Below are 17,344 nucleotides of genomic sequence, written 5' to 3'. Positions count from 1 at the left end.
CAGTCACTGTTTAAATGAACAGTAAAGAACATGGTCTCACCTCCGAGGGAGTTGGGGCCGGGGGGGGGCTCAGCCTGGAGAAAAGGAGGCTCTGGGGGGGCCTTATCACTCCTTACAAATACCTGAAAGGAGGGTGTGGCAAGGTGGGTGTTGGTCTCTTCTCCCATGTGAGAAATAGGGGACCTTGGGAAAAAATTTCTTCACTGAAAGGGTGGTCAGGCACTGGAAGAGGCTGCCCAGGAACGACCATCCTGAAAGTCTTCAAAAAAAACCTGTGTGGATGTGGCACTTGGGGACATGGTTTAGTGGTGAACCTGGTGGTGCTGAATTAGCAGTTGGATTTGATCTAAGAGATCTTTTCCAACCTTAACAATTATGTGATTCAGAATACCATGTTTTTAACATGCCTAGGAATTACCATATGGGCAGTTATCTTTTTATGCATTTAAGTAAATGATTTAACATAAAGTTGCAGCATGTATTTCTCATTTCCCAACACATTAACAATAAACACAGGATGATTTAGAGGCACTGAATAAACATAGGTACACTAAAGAGAATTTGCCAATTCCCTCAGCTAAGATTAGGTTAACTGCGTGGCTCCAAGGCTCACAGGCAACTTGCAGTGATTTGAATTTATCACATTTTGGTTTGATTTGAAGTGATAGCAATTGTTAGATATACACAAAGAGCAACTGAGAAACACTATTTAAGCCAGTGGCACAGTGCTTGTTGCCAAGAGAAATCTATAGCACTAACAGATAAATGTGGAAACCCGAAAGCATTGCAGAAAACTGTAAACAAAGCCAGTCATTTCCCCAAGTCCTAATATTTCCCATTTTATAACCCTGTTTAGATTAAATTCTGCAACAGAGTGAAGGTGAGATCACCCTGACTGAAGATCTAAAACAGTTTTAAAATTATAAATTATAATTAAATACAAAATGGCATTACTACATGAATGACCCATTCTTGTCCCTCAGCAGACACAGGCATACAGTTAAACAAACTATTCCTCTTGTAGTTGAGGCTGCTGATCTCTGTTGCAGATTAAAAAAATGAAGCTAGTCAAAAGCTTTTTTTTTTACCTAGGAAAAGTATTGTGTTTTAAATGTTAGCACACAAGCCTAAGGAAGTTCTTTGAAACTTCTGAGTGCATGAACCAAACAGATGGGGTTTCTCCATACTTCTTTTTGCACTACAGCAACTGTGTTAGCCATTCTCTCTCAATAGTAAACTTAAAAGCACACAGTAAACCTCTAATGCTGTTGGAGAGGTAAGAAACCCAGCCCCCTTTCTCAGCAACCTTGTCACATAATCTGAATTTCAGTAACAAACCTCATTCCCTGGCATGTTAACTCTCTACAGCATCTGTCACTGCTATGAATGGTTGATCATAAGTACCTCTGTAGTCATCTCAATGCTATTAAGCAGATGGCAGCGCTAAATCCAAATGATGTAGTACATCTCCCTGGTGGACTTTGTTTCCATACACTACCATTATTCTACAATTCCTCAGTGATAAATCTTATGTATTCTAGAGAACATTAAACAGTGAGCTGACAGTGACAGTTGATTTATTAGCATCCATTTCCCTTTGCCATATTATTGTCTTCGCAAACACTTGTGCGGATCATGCATGGAGTCACTGAGGGACAAAAGCACTTTGGCTCAATTTGAAACGTATTTCAAAGATTTAAAATAACTAGATTTTTTTCCTCATGCTGTAAATGCTTAAACTGAGCCACAATTTTAAATGAAGACACAACTAAATGCTCCTGCTTCTCCTGCTTCCTCCATAACACTATTATGTGAATTTTCATAATAAAATTGGTCTAGCATTAATATCAGACCATTAAAATACCCACTACTTTCTGCAATAAATCCAAGAAAAGAATTAAAATTCTGGACAGGTTTGGGAAGTCTTTTAAGAGTGAGCTAAGTTCTGGAAGAATGCACATGTGCTGAGGAGGGACACTCCTCATCACAGGTGTACATGCATCTGACACAGGAAAATATCAGTACCAGGAGTCACGAGTTTGGCTTTCACACTCACAATTCATTTTTCCTTAAGATCGTGGAAAGGTTTTTGGCATACAACTGCACATGTTAAATTACTCCATGTGTATAAAGAAAACAAATTTTATGAAGGAACTCCTGACTGCATAACATACAACCTTAAAGCTTGACTGCATATCAGGGGCATGTAGTGATAGGATGAGGGGATGGTTTTAAACTGAAGGAGAAAAGATTTAGATTAGATATCAGGAAGAAACTCTTGACTAGGAGGGTGGTGAGGCACTGGAATACGTTGGCCAGAGAAGCTGTGGATGCCCCATCCCTGGAAGTGCTCAAGGTCAGGTTGGATGGTGTTTGGAGCAACCTGGTCTAGTGGAAGGTGTCTCTGCCTGTGGCAGGAAGGTTGGAACTAGATGGTCTTTAAGGTCCCTTCCAGCCCAAACCATTCTATGATTCTATGTTTAGTAGCTTTTGATTTTCAAAAATTGAGAAATATTTTAAGCTATTCTGAGGTTGTTTTGGGTTTTTTATAACAAGACTAAGAAGACCAGTTGATTAACCATCCCAGATTATACCGACGAAAATAGCATTAAACAATCCGTCTGCAAAAAACTATAGATATAATTTAGTCACATCTCTTCTAAAAATCGGTTCAGATAACTAGTCAAGCTCAGTACAGCTCCAAGGGATACGTCTTTTTGACCATAAAAACAATTCCATTAAAGGACATCCTGAAGCACTATTTGGAGCTTTGTTGCATGAACAAACAACTGTGGATAATAAATTGTTCTGAAGGAAAACAACTTTTTTATAGGATTACAGGGCATTAAGATAGATGAGAACTCAGAAAACTCTAATGTTTCTCTCCTTATTAGTGCTGTGGCAGGTTTTAACTGAATGTTCAGAATGCCACGCACAAGCAAGGATACGGTCTCGCACAATGTCAAATAAAATGCCACTAAACTTCTAACCACTTGCAATTTGTTATCAGCAAGCACTTAGTATAAAAATAGGAAGAATTTATTTGCAGAGCAAGTAAAGTCACATCCACCTCAATACACACAGAAATACACAGTATCCAATTCTTCATATCTGAACACACTCACCCCAGTCCATCTCAGATTTGACCATTTCTGGGAAATACACTTGAAACATCAAAATAAAAGCAATCAAGGAGAGTCACACTGTTGTATTGAATGGTTAGATTTCGAGAAAGTACTCCTGTTCACCTATAGCAAAAGATGTGCTGTTGTGCAACATCTTACAGATCTCCAAAATTCCTAAAGGTATTTCAGATTCTATTGCAAGCGTCCATCTTTAATAGGGGAATCACTACATAAGCAAAAGCTTTAAAATAGAAATGAGCATTCCCACTGCCTCCACCATGTCACACAATGTGTACATTTGTGAACATTAAACCCTGTTCCTGCACTCAAACTTGGTTATACACTAAAAACTACTGCAAGTAATTTAATGAGCCAACTCATTTTCAGTTTAATAAAATTTAATAAAATTTCCCCTTTAATACACAATATCATTAATATTACAATATTTCTAGAGAAATGAATAGCAGAAGGCATACTAGAAATACTTCAAGATCAGTATTTTCAACTTAGAAATGGAAAGAGAGTAAGTTGTTTCCACATGCTGGTCACTAAATGATGCATTTTAAACACATGAATGCCCTCCATGTGCAAATGCAGCTTCCTTCCATGTTTTATGAGGGCAAAATATCAAGAATGATATAAGGCTAAGCTATGAAAACAATGCACTTTCCCTTAATTTCCTTCATAGTAAGGGCATTGTAATGAACATAAATATGATAAGTATCTCCTAATGGTTACAAAATGACATTTTGCAATATGGGCTACTACTCAATATTCTGATTAAAGATAGGAATGCTAGTCTAGGTAGCTCCGATGGCTGTTTATAGTTATTACTTTTTTGCCTGCCAATACTATCCTAAAAATCTTTTTGCCAAGCCAGAAAATATGCAAGAAAATGAGAGTTGATATCCTGTGAGAAACATGCCAGTGAATAATTTCATGTTTTCTTTTACCACTGAACACTTAATAGAATTAGGGGGAAAAAAAGTCAAGTAATCATTCCAAAGATAACAAATTCATTAAAATCTAACAATATATGTATTGTGAAACTACAGATAAAACACAAAGTACAGCAATCATTTTATGAAGTATCTCCTTCTAGACAGTTAAGTATGTGCACATATATCTAAGAATATTATACATTCTTATGTATTAATCCTTTACAACAGCAATTTCATTCCTTGGGAAATTTGTTTCTTTCTTAATTTTAGTTCAAAGGAAGAAAATGCCAGTGAAAACCTTCTTAACATAAAAAAAAAAAAATCAAATCCAAGTAATGTTTAGTTTTGGCTCGGGCAAATGACTTTGTAATGAAGTCCAAATGTTTGCGTGCAATAAACCCATTTACCAACACTAGGAGCAGTAAACCAGAACAGAATTACTGACATAAAAGTTGAGGACTTCTTCGGCAATTTTCTTTTGGGGAAAAAAAACTCCATTACCAACAGCTGCTCTCGAAATGTAACACTACAGAGTCTCATATTTTGGAGACTACACTGCTGGTTTCTTAAGTCATATTATTTTTATCCATTTTCAGTAGCTTAGAAGCTGTAGCAGCCAAGTATCAGACAAAGGTAATTTCATTATTTTAGTTCTCAGCAATAACTACACTAGTACTGTCCACTGTGTTTTTTCACGTTGACTAAGTTGTTGAGCACAGAAAAATATTCATTTACACAACAAAATTGAAGTTGGTTGTGACAACACTACAGAAAAGCAGATGCCAGGTGTAAAGAGCTTTATTCTCAATTTTGCTGTGAACAGTTCCGTACTATTTCAGATAAAGCTCCATTGTAAACCTTACATATTTAGCAGAACAGAAAACAGGCCAAGAAGCATCTATTTATCAACATCTCATCTTCCTCTCCTATTGCCATCTTTGCAGTGGACAAAGTTTGATGCTCTAATCAGCCAAAAAACCTAAAGCAGTAATGTAAATCTATAGTATTTTATTTTATAATTTTCTGAACATTATTGTTTCAACAATTTTAAGGGGTTTTTTTGCCTGCAGAAGCCTGGACAGTAAGGAGTTAATGCATTGCCTCAAACACCGATGACCATTCAAGTGGGCAAGTTAGAACAGGATGTGCCTGGAAAGGAGGACCATGCAAAGGTAGGGCAGCACCTGACTGGAGCCAATTTTCCTGCTCAGGTCCATGGTGAGCACACAATATACAATGCAAGCATAGAAGTGGGGTCAAGGAACAGGCAAGACGAGTAGAGGGGGACTGAAACCAACGAGGACTACAAAGCAACTCCCCAACTCCTTTGAAAATTCTTCATCTGAAGACTGCACGTGCCTCAGTGTTATAGCAAAGAACTCTCTCCCTGGGGAGGGACCCAGGTGTTCCTACGCTAGTTTTCATGTATGTAACAAGAAGAACCTTCTGCTTGGTGGGCCCCCATTCCCACCAGATAAGACTGAGACCATCACAGATCATGGACAATCAAAATCACAACAATTAAGTCTCATCACTGCATCCACAGGTGGTGATATCTTTCCTCTTCATAATCTACTATTATCGTTTCCTTCTCTCTCTTTTCCTTATGTATTATTTCCTGATACTTTTATATAAAGGAAACAAAATGGCTACCTAATTCTGCTGCAATTAAATTGTTTTAAAATACATCTGGCCTCATATACACCTCTCATTCAGTGTCATTTTACTTTAATTCACCCCAAGGTATTTATTAACAGGAACCTCAGTTACCCTGCCTCAGAGACATGTCATAACATTGCCATAAAAGTTTCAAAACATTCTCAAAGACATTAAAAAATCTACTGTTGAGCAATTTACAAAAGCTTGGTCCAAGAGAAAATAGTGAAAATAAATTACAATTCAGTAAAAGGTGGACAGAAGTTCCTTTTTGAGACAGGCACATTGGAAGTACCCAATATCAGGAATGATCAGCCAAGTTGCTATATCTGTCATGTGATTTTTGCCATTAAGTTCTACCTATGGGAAGTAGTTTTTACTTCACAGCATTTTTCCCAACACTGGGACACATTAGTATTCTTTGTAATTCATGGAATTGCCAAATAGTGACTCCTTTGAAGAAAGCAAAATTTTAATAAAATAAATTAAAAGTGCTTAAAGATACTGCTGAGAATGAAGTGGGGGAAGGAAAACAAGTGAGAAGCGATTCAAATTTGTTACAAAGAATTCCACAGAGAAGTAAAACACACACAAGGGGTGTACTGTTATTACAGTCAAATAAAGGTAAAATACTGGAATACAACCTTGTTAAAAGTAGTAAGGAAATGCAATCAGTTTCATGTTTCAGAAGATTTAATACCTTTAAGTTTCTTTTTCTCCTCTCCCCTCCTTACTTACTCCTCCCTCCCAAAATCAATCTGAATTAAGTTTTCCTGAATTTCCTGAACTTTTGAAAACTTTCTGAATTATGATTTGGCATCACTAAAACTGTTTCAAGTTGTCAGTTCTGCTTTTTTTTTTCAGACACTCAGAAACTTAACTTTTATACTTATGTGATACTAAAAACAACTAACACAGGTAGTTATTTCTAAAAAGCCTCTCAAAATTTGTTGTTTTGAAAACCTTTAAGTAAAACTAACTGGCTAACCACAGAATTTTTCAAATGTAGTTACAGTTGATTTGGAGGCTTACCTTTGTGCTTGAGTGCTATAGCTGTTATCATAAGAATCATAGCTTTGTTCATCATAAGCAGCTCCATAGCCATCATCATACTCCTGAAATGATATAAAAGAAATGTAATATTAACCACAAGCACACTCCAGAAACAAAGTAGTAACCTAGTTCTACCTATGAAAGACAATTTCTCCTGAAATGTATATATGGCGTACGTACACCATGAAGTGGCAAAATCTTAATACTAATAGAAACTACTGCCATCTACAAATCTAAGAACATAATTTCTTAAAGGGTATTTTGAACTACTGGCAACGTGCTTTAAAAGATTTTTCTTCAGTTAACCTGGCTTGTGCAGAGACAGTACAAACATTTCATGTCCTCACGGCCTTGAATTTTAGTGAACTACCAATCTTCAGGAAAGCTCTGGGAAAGTAGAAAGAGCACATCCTTTGTATTGATTCATAGTAAATCCTAATATCCAAATCCTATCCAAATATCCAAAGACTTAATGGATATTTAGGGGTATCCTGTCCAGCTTTTGCAAGATGAGTCTGACCTAATGAGAAGACATTTTGAGAACTGAGGGACCCAGAGAAATTAAAATCAGGCATCCTTATCATATAAATATTACATATATATATATATATATATATATATATATATATATATATATAGTATTTTCTGAATAAGTGTGTATCAAACCCTGGCAACGTAAGGATCAAGTTTCAGAAAGAACCAACATTTCCAGGAAAAGGAACCTTTAAGAATCTTTCAGAAATGACAGAAAACAAAACTGGTCAGTAGTATCAATTAGATAGAGATGATAAATGATAGATTGTCCAACTCTAGGGGAAAACATCTCCAGTGATGGGAATCTGACAGCTTTCTAGGCATGGTAAGAAAAGCTTTCCATAGCAGAAGCCAGTGACATCCTCAAAACAACTGATAGGAAAATGAAATTCCTGAGAGCTTTTAGCAAGTTTATATGGAAAACAGGCAATCTGCCCATCAATGCAGCTTCACCACTGCTAGATCAGTGCAAACAATTGTTTCCCAGCAGTGATTAGGAGAAGGTTGGCTGTGAACACTGGCCAGCAAAAATGAGTGACTCTATTCACCGGCTGGGAAGAAGAAACTAGAATTCTTCCAATTGTCTGCTGTGCGGAGATCCATGGATAAGTAGTGTCCCATTTGAAAAGGAAATGCATTTTCTCTTTCAGTAAATCACTGCCCTGAAACTAAAAATTAGAAGTCTTAGTGTTTTCTTGCTTATCAGATACGGGTTTCTCTTGATAAGCCATGGACCAACCGCCCAAACCACTGCCTCCAGTTACTCCAAAAAACCACCTTATTACTTATTGATGCAATATACAGACATCTCTTAACAATACAGACCTTGATCAACAGCTGAATCTGCCTGAGCCAACTTATTTGCTCTTTTCCAGAACATTTACAAGACATTTGGTCTCCTCTCAGAGACTCTCCCAACTGTGAACGAGCCATCCCTAAGATGAGCTTCCAAACTTTAAGCTGTGCATATCCAGCAGTGGCAACAAATGAAAGCAGAGGACTGAAATTAATCTTTTAACATGTCAGGAAAGCTTTGCCACTAAGGAATCATTGGAGAACTCCTAAGCAATCATTCCTATTATTCAAATCTATGTTAACTATTTTGATCATGAAGGAAAGGGGATAACAGACTACTTTGAAATTATGGTGTAACTATGACTTCTTGAAGACAAAGGAACAAAGTAGTTTTGAAATAAGGAGATCCTTCCCAATATATTCAGCATAATAAAATGAAAATTTGGGGGAGTCCATGCTATATGAGACTGAAGTGTTTTTAGTATTTGCACTCCTCTTCCAGAGAACTTTTCCCCAGGACTCTCTACTGTTCACCACTTTGTGAGCTACTTAAGTTCAGCACTGCTGAAATTAGACCCTGCATTATAATATTGTTGAAGGTGGCTCTTGTAAGCCTTGAATGGAAAGATATCTGGTTTGTAGTTTATATGTGGGACTCCAATCACTCCGAATTAAAGCTATCAAAATGTGCTGTTGCGAGTACTATGATCTGCTTAAATAGATCAATTCCTTTTTATTGCTGTATTTCACAGAATCAGAGAATGGTTTGGGTTGGAAGAGACCTTAAAGATCTAACTGTGTGACATGGGCAGGGACACCTCCCACTAGACTAGGCTGCTGAGAGCCCCATCCAACCTGGCCTTAAATGCTTCCAGGGATGGGCCATTCACAATCTCTCCGGGAAACCTGTTCCACTGCCTCGCCACCCTCACAGTAAAGACTTTTTCCCTAATATTTACAGTTATAAACCCCAAAGTTTACATTAAAACAGAGATAAACATGTGCAACATGCTCCAAAAATAGAATGGTTTTGCTTTCAATGGCTTGTTCTGTTAAGAGATAAGATATTCAAATTCCAAAATGTGTTTACTGTGCACAGTTCCCTTGAAGTAGCAATTAGGCAGGGGCAGCTGAAGTATGTTTCAGAGCTTTCCCTGAATTAGGTCTGACAGTATTTGCTCTTAGTCATACACTATTTGAAAACTTTCTCTTTCAGGAGGTTACAAATAGGGTCAGCCAATGCAGAATGTTTTACATTTTAAATTAAATCCACATTACTTGAGTATTTTCTTTCTGAATCAGACCTCTTGTGGTTTCAGTAATGTTTTCTTTAACTCCATTTAGTATTTTAGGTGAAATATCCTTGGCCATCTGGCATGTTTCATTACTATAAAAAAAACATGTTAACTTAAATGAAAATAACTCATTTTTACACGTATATAATGAAAATGGACAGGACAGAACTTATATGCACAGATATCCTGTACTAAAGTACACCACTGTACTAACTACATTCTACTGAGTACAAGCATTGCTATACAGATTTCTATAATACAGGAAGAACTACACTTCCATAAGAATCTTTTCATTGCATTTTTCCTGCTGATTTTTTGGCATCTTTCAGGTACTTATGAAAGTACTCATCTTTATATCTAAAGCCATTATTCTTCATATGGATGACAGCGTCTGTATTTCTACTATCTACCAAATGCAATACAATGGACTTCCCTCTCTATTCATATTACACAAATCCATAAAGAGCTATTCCTAAAGATACTCAGATATTAGAAAGCTTAGTGGCAAAGCCGTATTTCCTATTCCAGTCCAAAAACCAGAAGGCCAAACAAGATCATATCTTCATGAACAGAATCAAGACAGATCATTTGGAAAGAGTATGAAATTATTCTGCAAAATCTCAAATCTTAGTAATAAGCTCCCTTATTAAGGCAACCTGTAAGCATTTTTTCTTAAAGAGAGGTTCTGCCTGCAGTGGTCTCAATGATAGTGCCCACAGCTGAGATAAATCCAAAGAGCAGCACTGGTAACTGGAATTGCTCACTGTGACCTGCAGACATTTTTCATGAACAGAATCAAAGGCAATGGGTAAATAAGCACCCTTCAAATACATCAAGTTACTATCACAGGTCAAAAAATGATAAAAGCAATCCTTGCCAAAGCTTTTGTACTATCCCAAACATTATAAATCGTGCTAAGTCTTGCTCATCAGTGCTTCTTTCTAATTATAACAGTACTCTAAACACATCCTTGTTGGTGGGGAATAGGAAATGGTAGCTTTAAGTTAAAATCTGATGGCAGCGACAATGACAGACTAGTGTTTGGACCCTTTTTAGGGAAAACAAACAATATTTCAAAGAACAACACTGGAAGAAAGAAAAGGGTAAAAACAACTTTTAACAGAAAAGCCATTTTCAGTGCTGGAAAAAAAAAAATCGTGAATTCAATAAGAAATCAATTTTTCAGCTGTTCCCATCTAAGGAAATCCATCCAAGGGAAAAAATTAGGGCCTTTATCACTAGGTGATAAAGGTGGTTGTTTCTTTACCTCATCATTCTCTGAAACTAATACTCACCCCAGTACTTTATCCCAGAATACTGGAGGAATGTATTCCTTTCAGATAAAAACTATCAAATTTTTAAAAAAAATGTTCAGAGATTAATTTGAAGGAGAAAACACAAAACAACTTCAGTGTGGTGCAATGAAGAATTTTTTTTTTTTAAATTAGAATTGTAAAGGGAAGGAACAGCCATTTTGTTACATGGAAGTAACATCATCCCCATCATTTAATCAACAGGGAATATGGCGCAATCAAAACAAATATGGGTATCTACTACCATCTAAAGTCTGAGTGTTCTCATTAAGGACATTAGCAGCAAACATGCACAGACTGTAAGCTCTTATTTTGGAAATTTTCATCTGTTTTCATCTAGAAGGAGCCTAGTACATATTCAACCAGAACAAATAAGGTATTCCTGGAATGAGAGATGTACTAGTGGATTGTTTTTCATGCACCTCAAAAAACCCCCGAGGAGTTGGTAATGACTTTAGACAGTAACATTTAAAGCAAATTACTGCCAGACCAAAACAAGTCTGTTTTCTGTGCACAACAGCAGGGAACAGTGTCGGAATGAGGAGGACAACTCATTCTCATTCAGTAACACCAAGTTTTAGATGAGCAACTTAAACTAAAATACTTTGAAAAGAATTTTATATGAACTTGATGGGTGAACTTTGAGATAGGCAAGTGGAAAAGCTTTTCAACCTTTTCTCCATAATATTCTTCTGTTTCCACAGCCTATGTCACCTGAGTTCCTGGGAAAATGGAAACATTTTCCATTCTCTCTTACTCCATCTCATCCTGAAAATCCAAGAGAAGGTCAAAGATGTAAAGTAAAACAAAACAATTGAAGGGCTTAAAATCTGAAACATGTACATTTATCTCTTCTTGCTTGTCCTATTTAGCATGAAAAAGAACATTATAATGGAGGGGGGAAAGCCAGGAAACAATGTTTTCGTGTTATGAACTTTCTTTCCAAAAGTCTTACCCAAATTCACCCTGACTTTACAAATAGTCTTAGCACTTCTGAAAAGCCAGAACTCAATAAACACACTGCTTAAAGAAGTGTGTAATACCTTAGTGCAAACCACAACATCATCCACAAAGGGGAACAGAAACCCCATGGACAAAAGAATTTCTCAAGTTCTTAGAAACTGAAACTACTTCAGTATCTTCCAGGAACCCAAACAAAAAGCTTCACATTCAAAACAACTAAGCAAATAAAACCACTCATTTAAAATGCTGACTGTCATTAGGAAGTTAACAACATTTAGAAGACAAAGGTAAATTAAAACATGCTGTAACTGTTGCAAAGCAACATTGAAGTTATACTTGAACTCTATTCAAGAATCTATATTCTTTTCAAAGTCTCATGTCATCTAGACTAGCCCTTACTTTGGGTAATATTTTGCCACCTCAACTTCAAGAAGCTTTTATTTCTAAATTAAAAAATTGGGTTTTTTTAATATGGTATACAGCATTTTTGCTCTTTTTTCCTACCGATCTTTCCTTCTTCAACCACAAGCAGCAAGTGAATGTTAATGAGAAAAATTTACGTTACAAACAGTTCACCATGCAAAATCAGCAGTGTATTAATAGCTCCAAGAAACTGCTTCCACATTAATCCTAATTTTCAGTTTTTCAAAATCTCAAGTAATTACGATCTCAAAAAGGAGACAGGGAATTCAAGCTCAAGGCTGCAGATTAAAACAGAATTTGCAGTAGCTTTCTAAAGAAAGTGAACTAAATAATAGGCTATAGGTTTTTCAGCTGAATGGGCACTCCCCTGTAAATAGACTTTGCAATCATTCTTTTCACTAATGGATACTTACATTCATATTTTATAATAATCACTGGATCATGAAATTAATTTCTTAGCCATCCAACCAAATGTTATTTGTGAACCAACTTCCCCTAAGTCCTACTTACTTCAGGAACTATAAAGCCTTAAAAACAATAATCCCTAAGCTTTAGGGTCTTGCAGAATCAGCAAATAACTAAACACAGATTTTAAAGAGTAGTTTTAGAAGTTTATCATGTAACTTTTTTGCATCCAACTGTACTATACATCTTTCTGAGCAGCCTGCATCTTTAAGGTAAAATAATTTTGGCATGTAACTGGATATAGTTCATAAAGTTCTTTTTCAAGTTACAAGTTACTTAACATTAGAAAGGTTCCCTCAGTCTCTTACTGGTGGACATTCCATCTTAATTCCAATTCTTATTACACAAAGCAATGTCATTAAAGCATTCTAATTGAAGCATTAACTGCTAGTAATTGCACATGTGGTCAGTGCATTAGAAAGATCTGCCACTGAGGTAGCCCTTGTCTGAACACAAGAAAACATCAATAAAATTGCCACAAACAGAACTAAAGCTCTGCCACAAACTTACCCTAGAAGTGGGAGGAATATTTAGATCTGATTGCTTCCTAACATAGTGTTGAAGCAAATCTTGGCCATAACATGCTAGACTGATGAGTTTTGCTTTTCAGTACAGACATTCCACACCACCACTTAAAGTCTAATTTTTAATGCCTAAAAAGCTGATTATGAACTCTGATAAATCTCACTTTGCATATAACACATTTAAGCAGCCAAAGCAGGACTTGACACAGCATCACAAATATATTCATGCAAAGTACAGAAGTGAAATACTGACAGAATATTTACAAAACATTTACCTTTGTAAAATAAAAACAGCAGCAAATAAAAGCCTACTCTTAAAAAGCTTCAGTCCCACTGCTGTGTTACTAATTTGGAAAAAAAGTCTGAGAGGTCTGAAGCTGTTAAGAAGAGGACAACAGGAAGAGGCAAAGAGCAGCAACTGTTACGAGACAGTAACAGACTGAGCAGTTCTGCTCTAACCCATGTTTGATTGAACATTCACTAAGGAATTGACCTTATTAAAGAGCAGTGAATTGCTAGCACACTGTTACTGATTTCCTGCTTATTGAAAAATTATGGAAAAGCTTAACATTTTTAGCTAGTAGTTAAATACAGTTTCTATTTCTTATCTTAACGGAATAAACTGTCAACTTGACAAGACATAAAAATATTTTTATCTATTATACAGTATAGTTCAATGAGAACAATTTGAATAAAATTAAGAGGAAAAATGTCCCTGAAACCATCTGTGCTTCAATAAATGTAGCATCCACCTTGTATGGTTTCCCTTATCCAAGTATTATAAAAATAATTCTGGGCATGCTTCCCACATCATATTAGGTTTTCTCCTGACCTGAGCAGTTGAGGAAATAAAAATGGGAGACGTGTTAGTTTTCAGAGAAAGTTTATCACAGCAAACAGAGCTATTATAAAGCTGGCTGGTTGTAGAGGCCTGAATATTTGCTATCTAAGCTGATGCTACAGCTATTAGAGAGACATTTTCAGAGAAAATGATAAGGAACTGTCATTTAGTGGCTTCAAAACCTTCATCATGGTACTAACAATATGGTGACATCCCAGAAGGAATGGGTACTGGGGCTGAGAGACATACATAAGTAAGACTGGCAAGAGTGGAATGGGAAAACGAGTTACATTGAGCTGGAAAAACATGCAAGTATTGCTGCTGGTCTGATAATGTCATGTGAATTCTGCAGAGAAAGCCAAAACATTCAAGAGCCAGCATTACAGAGACCCCAGAAAGGTGACAGATGATAGAAGCAGCCTATATCTGAGCAGAACTTTCTATAATGGGTAACATCTGGAAAACTCACCTATGGGCTCTAAACACAGGACAGCAACGGTCACCCAAGTTTTCTTGATCTTGAGCCCACATTAAAATGCACCTAAACTCAAATTAATGACTTTTTTCCTGTGACATAATTTTTGCTATGTGAGATACTGCCTCCAAGATTTACCTAACTTTTCAGAATGAAATAAGTATTACCCTTCCCACTTTGTTATTATCTTTTAGAAAACTACTTAATCAAGAAGAGGAAGGAGAGATCACAATAGGCAAGAAACAGAACTGAGTAAATTACTCATAGATGTTATAAATTCATTGGTTTCAAAGACTACAGAAAAAGTTAGCAAAGGGAGTGAAGCAAAAGGGAGGCTCCTTGTGATTCATTGTCTGTCACAAGATACACTTAATAGCACTCTACAAAGGAAACGAGCAAGGACTTTACACACTGAAAGCCCTGAATCACCTTTTGAGATATTTGCAGAGTTACAGAAGTGAGTGGTTCAAGGCTTCCATCAGCAGTTTGCTTCCTCCTGAACTTGCACACTTTCACATTATTTTAATGAGTACAAAGCAGGGGTTTATAAGCCTAAGGGAATGAAAAGCTTCATGAATCCTTACAGACTTTCCAATCCTCAGTGGAAAGCCTCCTTGTGGTGGGTTGACCCTGACTGGACACCAGGTGCCCACACCAAAGCCACTCTGTCAGTCCCCTCCCCAGCTGTAAAGAGAAAATTTAGCAAAAGCTCATAGCTTGAGATAAGGGCAGGGAGAGATCACTCACCAGTTACTGTCACAGACAAAACAGACCCAACTGGGGGAAATGAGTTTCTTACCAATGAAATCAGAGTAGGAAAAAGAGAAATACAAACTAAACCTTACAACACCTTCCCCTCACTCCTCACTTTTTCCCAGACTCAACTTCACTCAAATTCTCTACCTCCTCCCATTCAGCAGTGCAGAAGGATGGGGAATGGGGCTGTAGTCAGTTCATCACATGTTGTCCCTGCTGCTCCTTCCTCCTCAGGGACAGGACTCCTCACTCTTCCCCTATTCCAGTGTGGGTTCCCTCCCATGGGAGACAGTCCAACACAAACTTCTCCAGTGTGAACCCTTCCCTTGGACAGCAGTTCTTCATGAACTGCTCCAGCGTGGAACCCTTCCATTGGGTGAAGCCCTTTAGGAATAGACTTCTCTAGTTTAGGTTTTTTCCTCCTTCTTAAATACATTATCCCAGAGGCACTACTACCATTGCTGATGGGCTTGGCCAGCAGGAGGTCCACCTTGGAGCTGGCTGGCATTGCCTCTGTTGGACATAGGGAAAAGTTCCCAGAAGCTTCTCACAGAAGCCACCTCTGTACCCCCCAAGCTATAAAAACCTGGCCATACAAACCCAATACTTTTGTAAAGGCTTCTATGTAATCTCTCTGGATATTCCAGTCTCCAAAGCTTTGATGGTGCTTAAAATATCTTCTTATGATACCCCTGGTCTTACTGATGTTCTTATCCTACAAACACTTCTCAACCAGTGAGACCTTATTCTGCTCAGCTTGGCAAAGTAGTGCTTTAATATTAGATATAGCTAAAGAGGAATTGATAAGGAAAGGGCAGAAATACTACTAATGACTCGTACCATGCTACCTTAACCTGTAAAAGACACAGTTAAAGCACTTTGATAATGTACTGTGAATGGACAGGTAAAATGCCATGCGTTAAATTTAACACTGAACAAACAATACACCAATGGTTTGTGTCCTAGCTAATCTTCCTTCTAAAGAAACCCCATTTTATCAAAGGAGACAAGAAATAGAGTCATTTTAAAGTGGACCATCTAGCACTGCTTTATCAATTACAGCTTTAAGTATATCTATCCTATTTAGGGTATCTTGTTTGGAAGATAAGTGATCCAGTTCTAGAGAACATTCCTTTTAGAAGTGATTTAGCATAGCACTGTTTTTCTTTACAGTGCTGTTTTCTACTTAGTATCCTGATCTATGTTTTACTTCTCAGAGAATGACTCAAAAAGCTGTTATTTCCATGCCACTTCTATAAATACATGCTATAAATAGCAGATTATATATAAATATGAATTTACTCAAATAGGTTTATATTCTATCATATCTCCATATGTTCCAGAGTGTGTGTCCTGGAAACAGGCTGTTTAATGAGGACTGATTCCTTTGAAAGCATTGTGACAGAACCACTCATTTGCAGCACCCACTTTGACTAGCCAAGTATAGCCAGGGGAAATTTAGAAATGTTGTTCAAGTATTCTTCCCCACAATTAATGAACTACATTAACTTCTTTTGAATTGTTCAGTTATATGCATAAATGTTTATACCAATGATATTAAACTTTTCTGCATAAAGCTGTAAGTGTTATATAGAAAATTGGGTTTCTGTTTGAAAGGACAAAGGCCGAGATTTATTTAGAGGGTTTTGGCAGGGGTCAGTGAAAGAAGAGAGGGAACAGGCAGGTGAAAGAGAGGTTGAGAGAGAGAAAAAATGTCTAAATAGCAAAACCACTTTCTGGAACTCAGAACTTCTTTTTTCCTAGCCTAAATAACAAAGTCCAGACACACTTGGCTGTAAAGAGGCCACACAAAGCTTCAATAAATAAAAAACATTAAAAGCATTGTCCTTGAAGATATTATTTTTTCTAAGTCCATTTTTATGATTTAATGATCTTTTTTCTTTATCTTACTGCTCTGTAAGTCCAGTTTAAGTTTACCTTAACAATTCATAGCCACATCATTTTGTCATGTACAATACAAAAACCATTTTGATATGATTTTAATGTTTAATAAAATAAAAATAAAGATAAATATGTATGGCTTATTGAGATACACTGTACATTGTTAAAATTTTAGTATTAGTTCTGAAGCATTCATAAAAATATTTTATTTGTTTAATCATTGAACAGTTTTATGATCCTAAAGATAGGTTTAAGAAGAGTAGAATATTATTTTGTTTTAGCT

General features: G+C 36.7%; 1 protein-coding gene across 3 annotated transcripts in view; it reads right to left on the bottom strand.

Annotated features, from left to right (window-relative positions):
- Positions 1-17,344, bottom strand: part of KHDRBS3 (KH RNA binding domain containing, signal transduction associated 3) — a 98,411-nt gene that overhangs the window by 17,117 nt on the left and 63,950 nt on the right. For all 3 annotated transcript variants that reach the window (XR_003534400.1, XM_027684471.1, XM_027684473.1), the window contains one exon: positions 6,755-6,837. Coding sequence is in view for 2 of the 3 variants with exons in the window: in XM_027684471.1 (XP_027540272.1) it covers positions 6,755-6,837 (83 nt within the window). In the remaining variant the exon portion in view is untranslated. The remainder of the gene's footprint in view (positions 1-6,754; positions 6,838-17,344) is intronic.

The sequence above is a fragment of the Neopelma chrysocephalum genome, unplaced genomic scaffold (genome assembly GCF_003984885.1).
Source record: "Neopelma chrysocephalum unplaced genomic scaffold, ASM398488v2 Primary Assembly neopelma1_66, whole genome shotgun sequence".
Classification (NCBI taxonomy): domain Eukaryota; kingdom Metazoa; phylum Chordata; class Aves; order Passeriformes; family Pipridae; genus Neopelma; species Neopelma chrysocephalum.
This window is presented reverse-complemented; position numbering and strand designations above follow the sequence as displayed.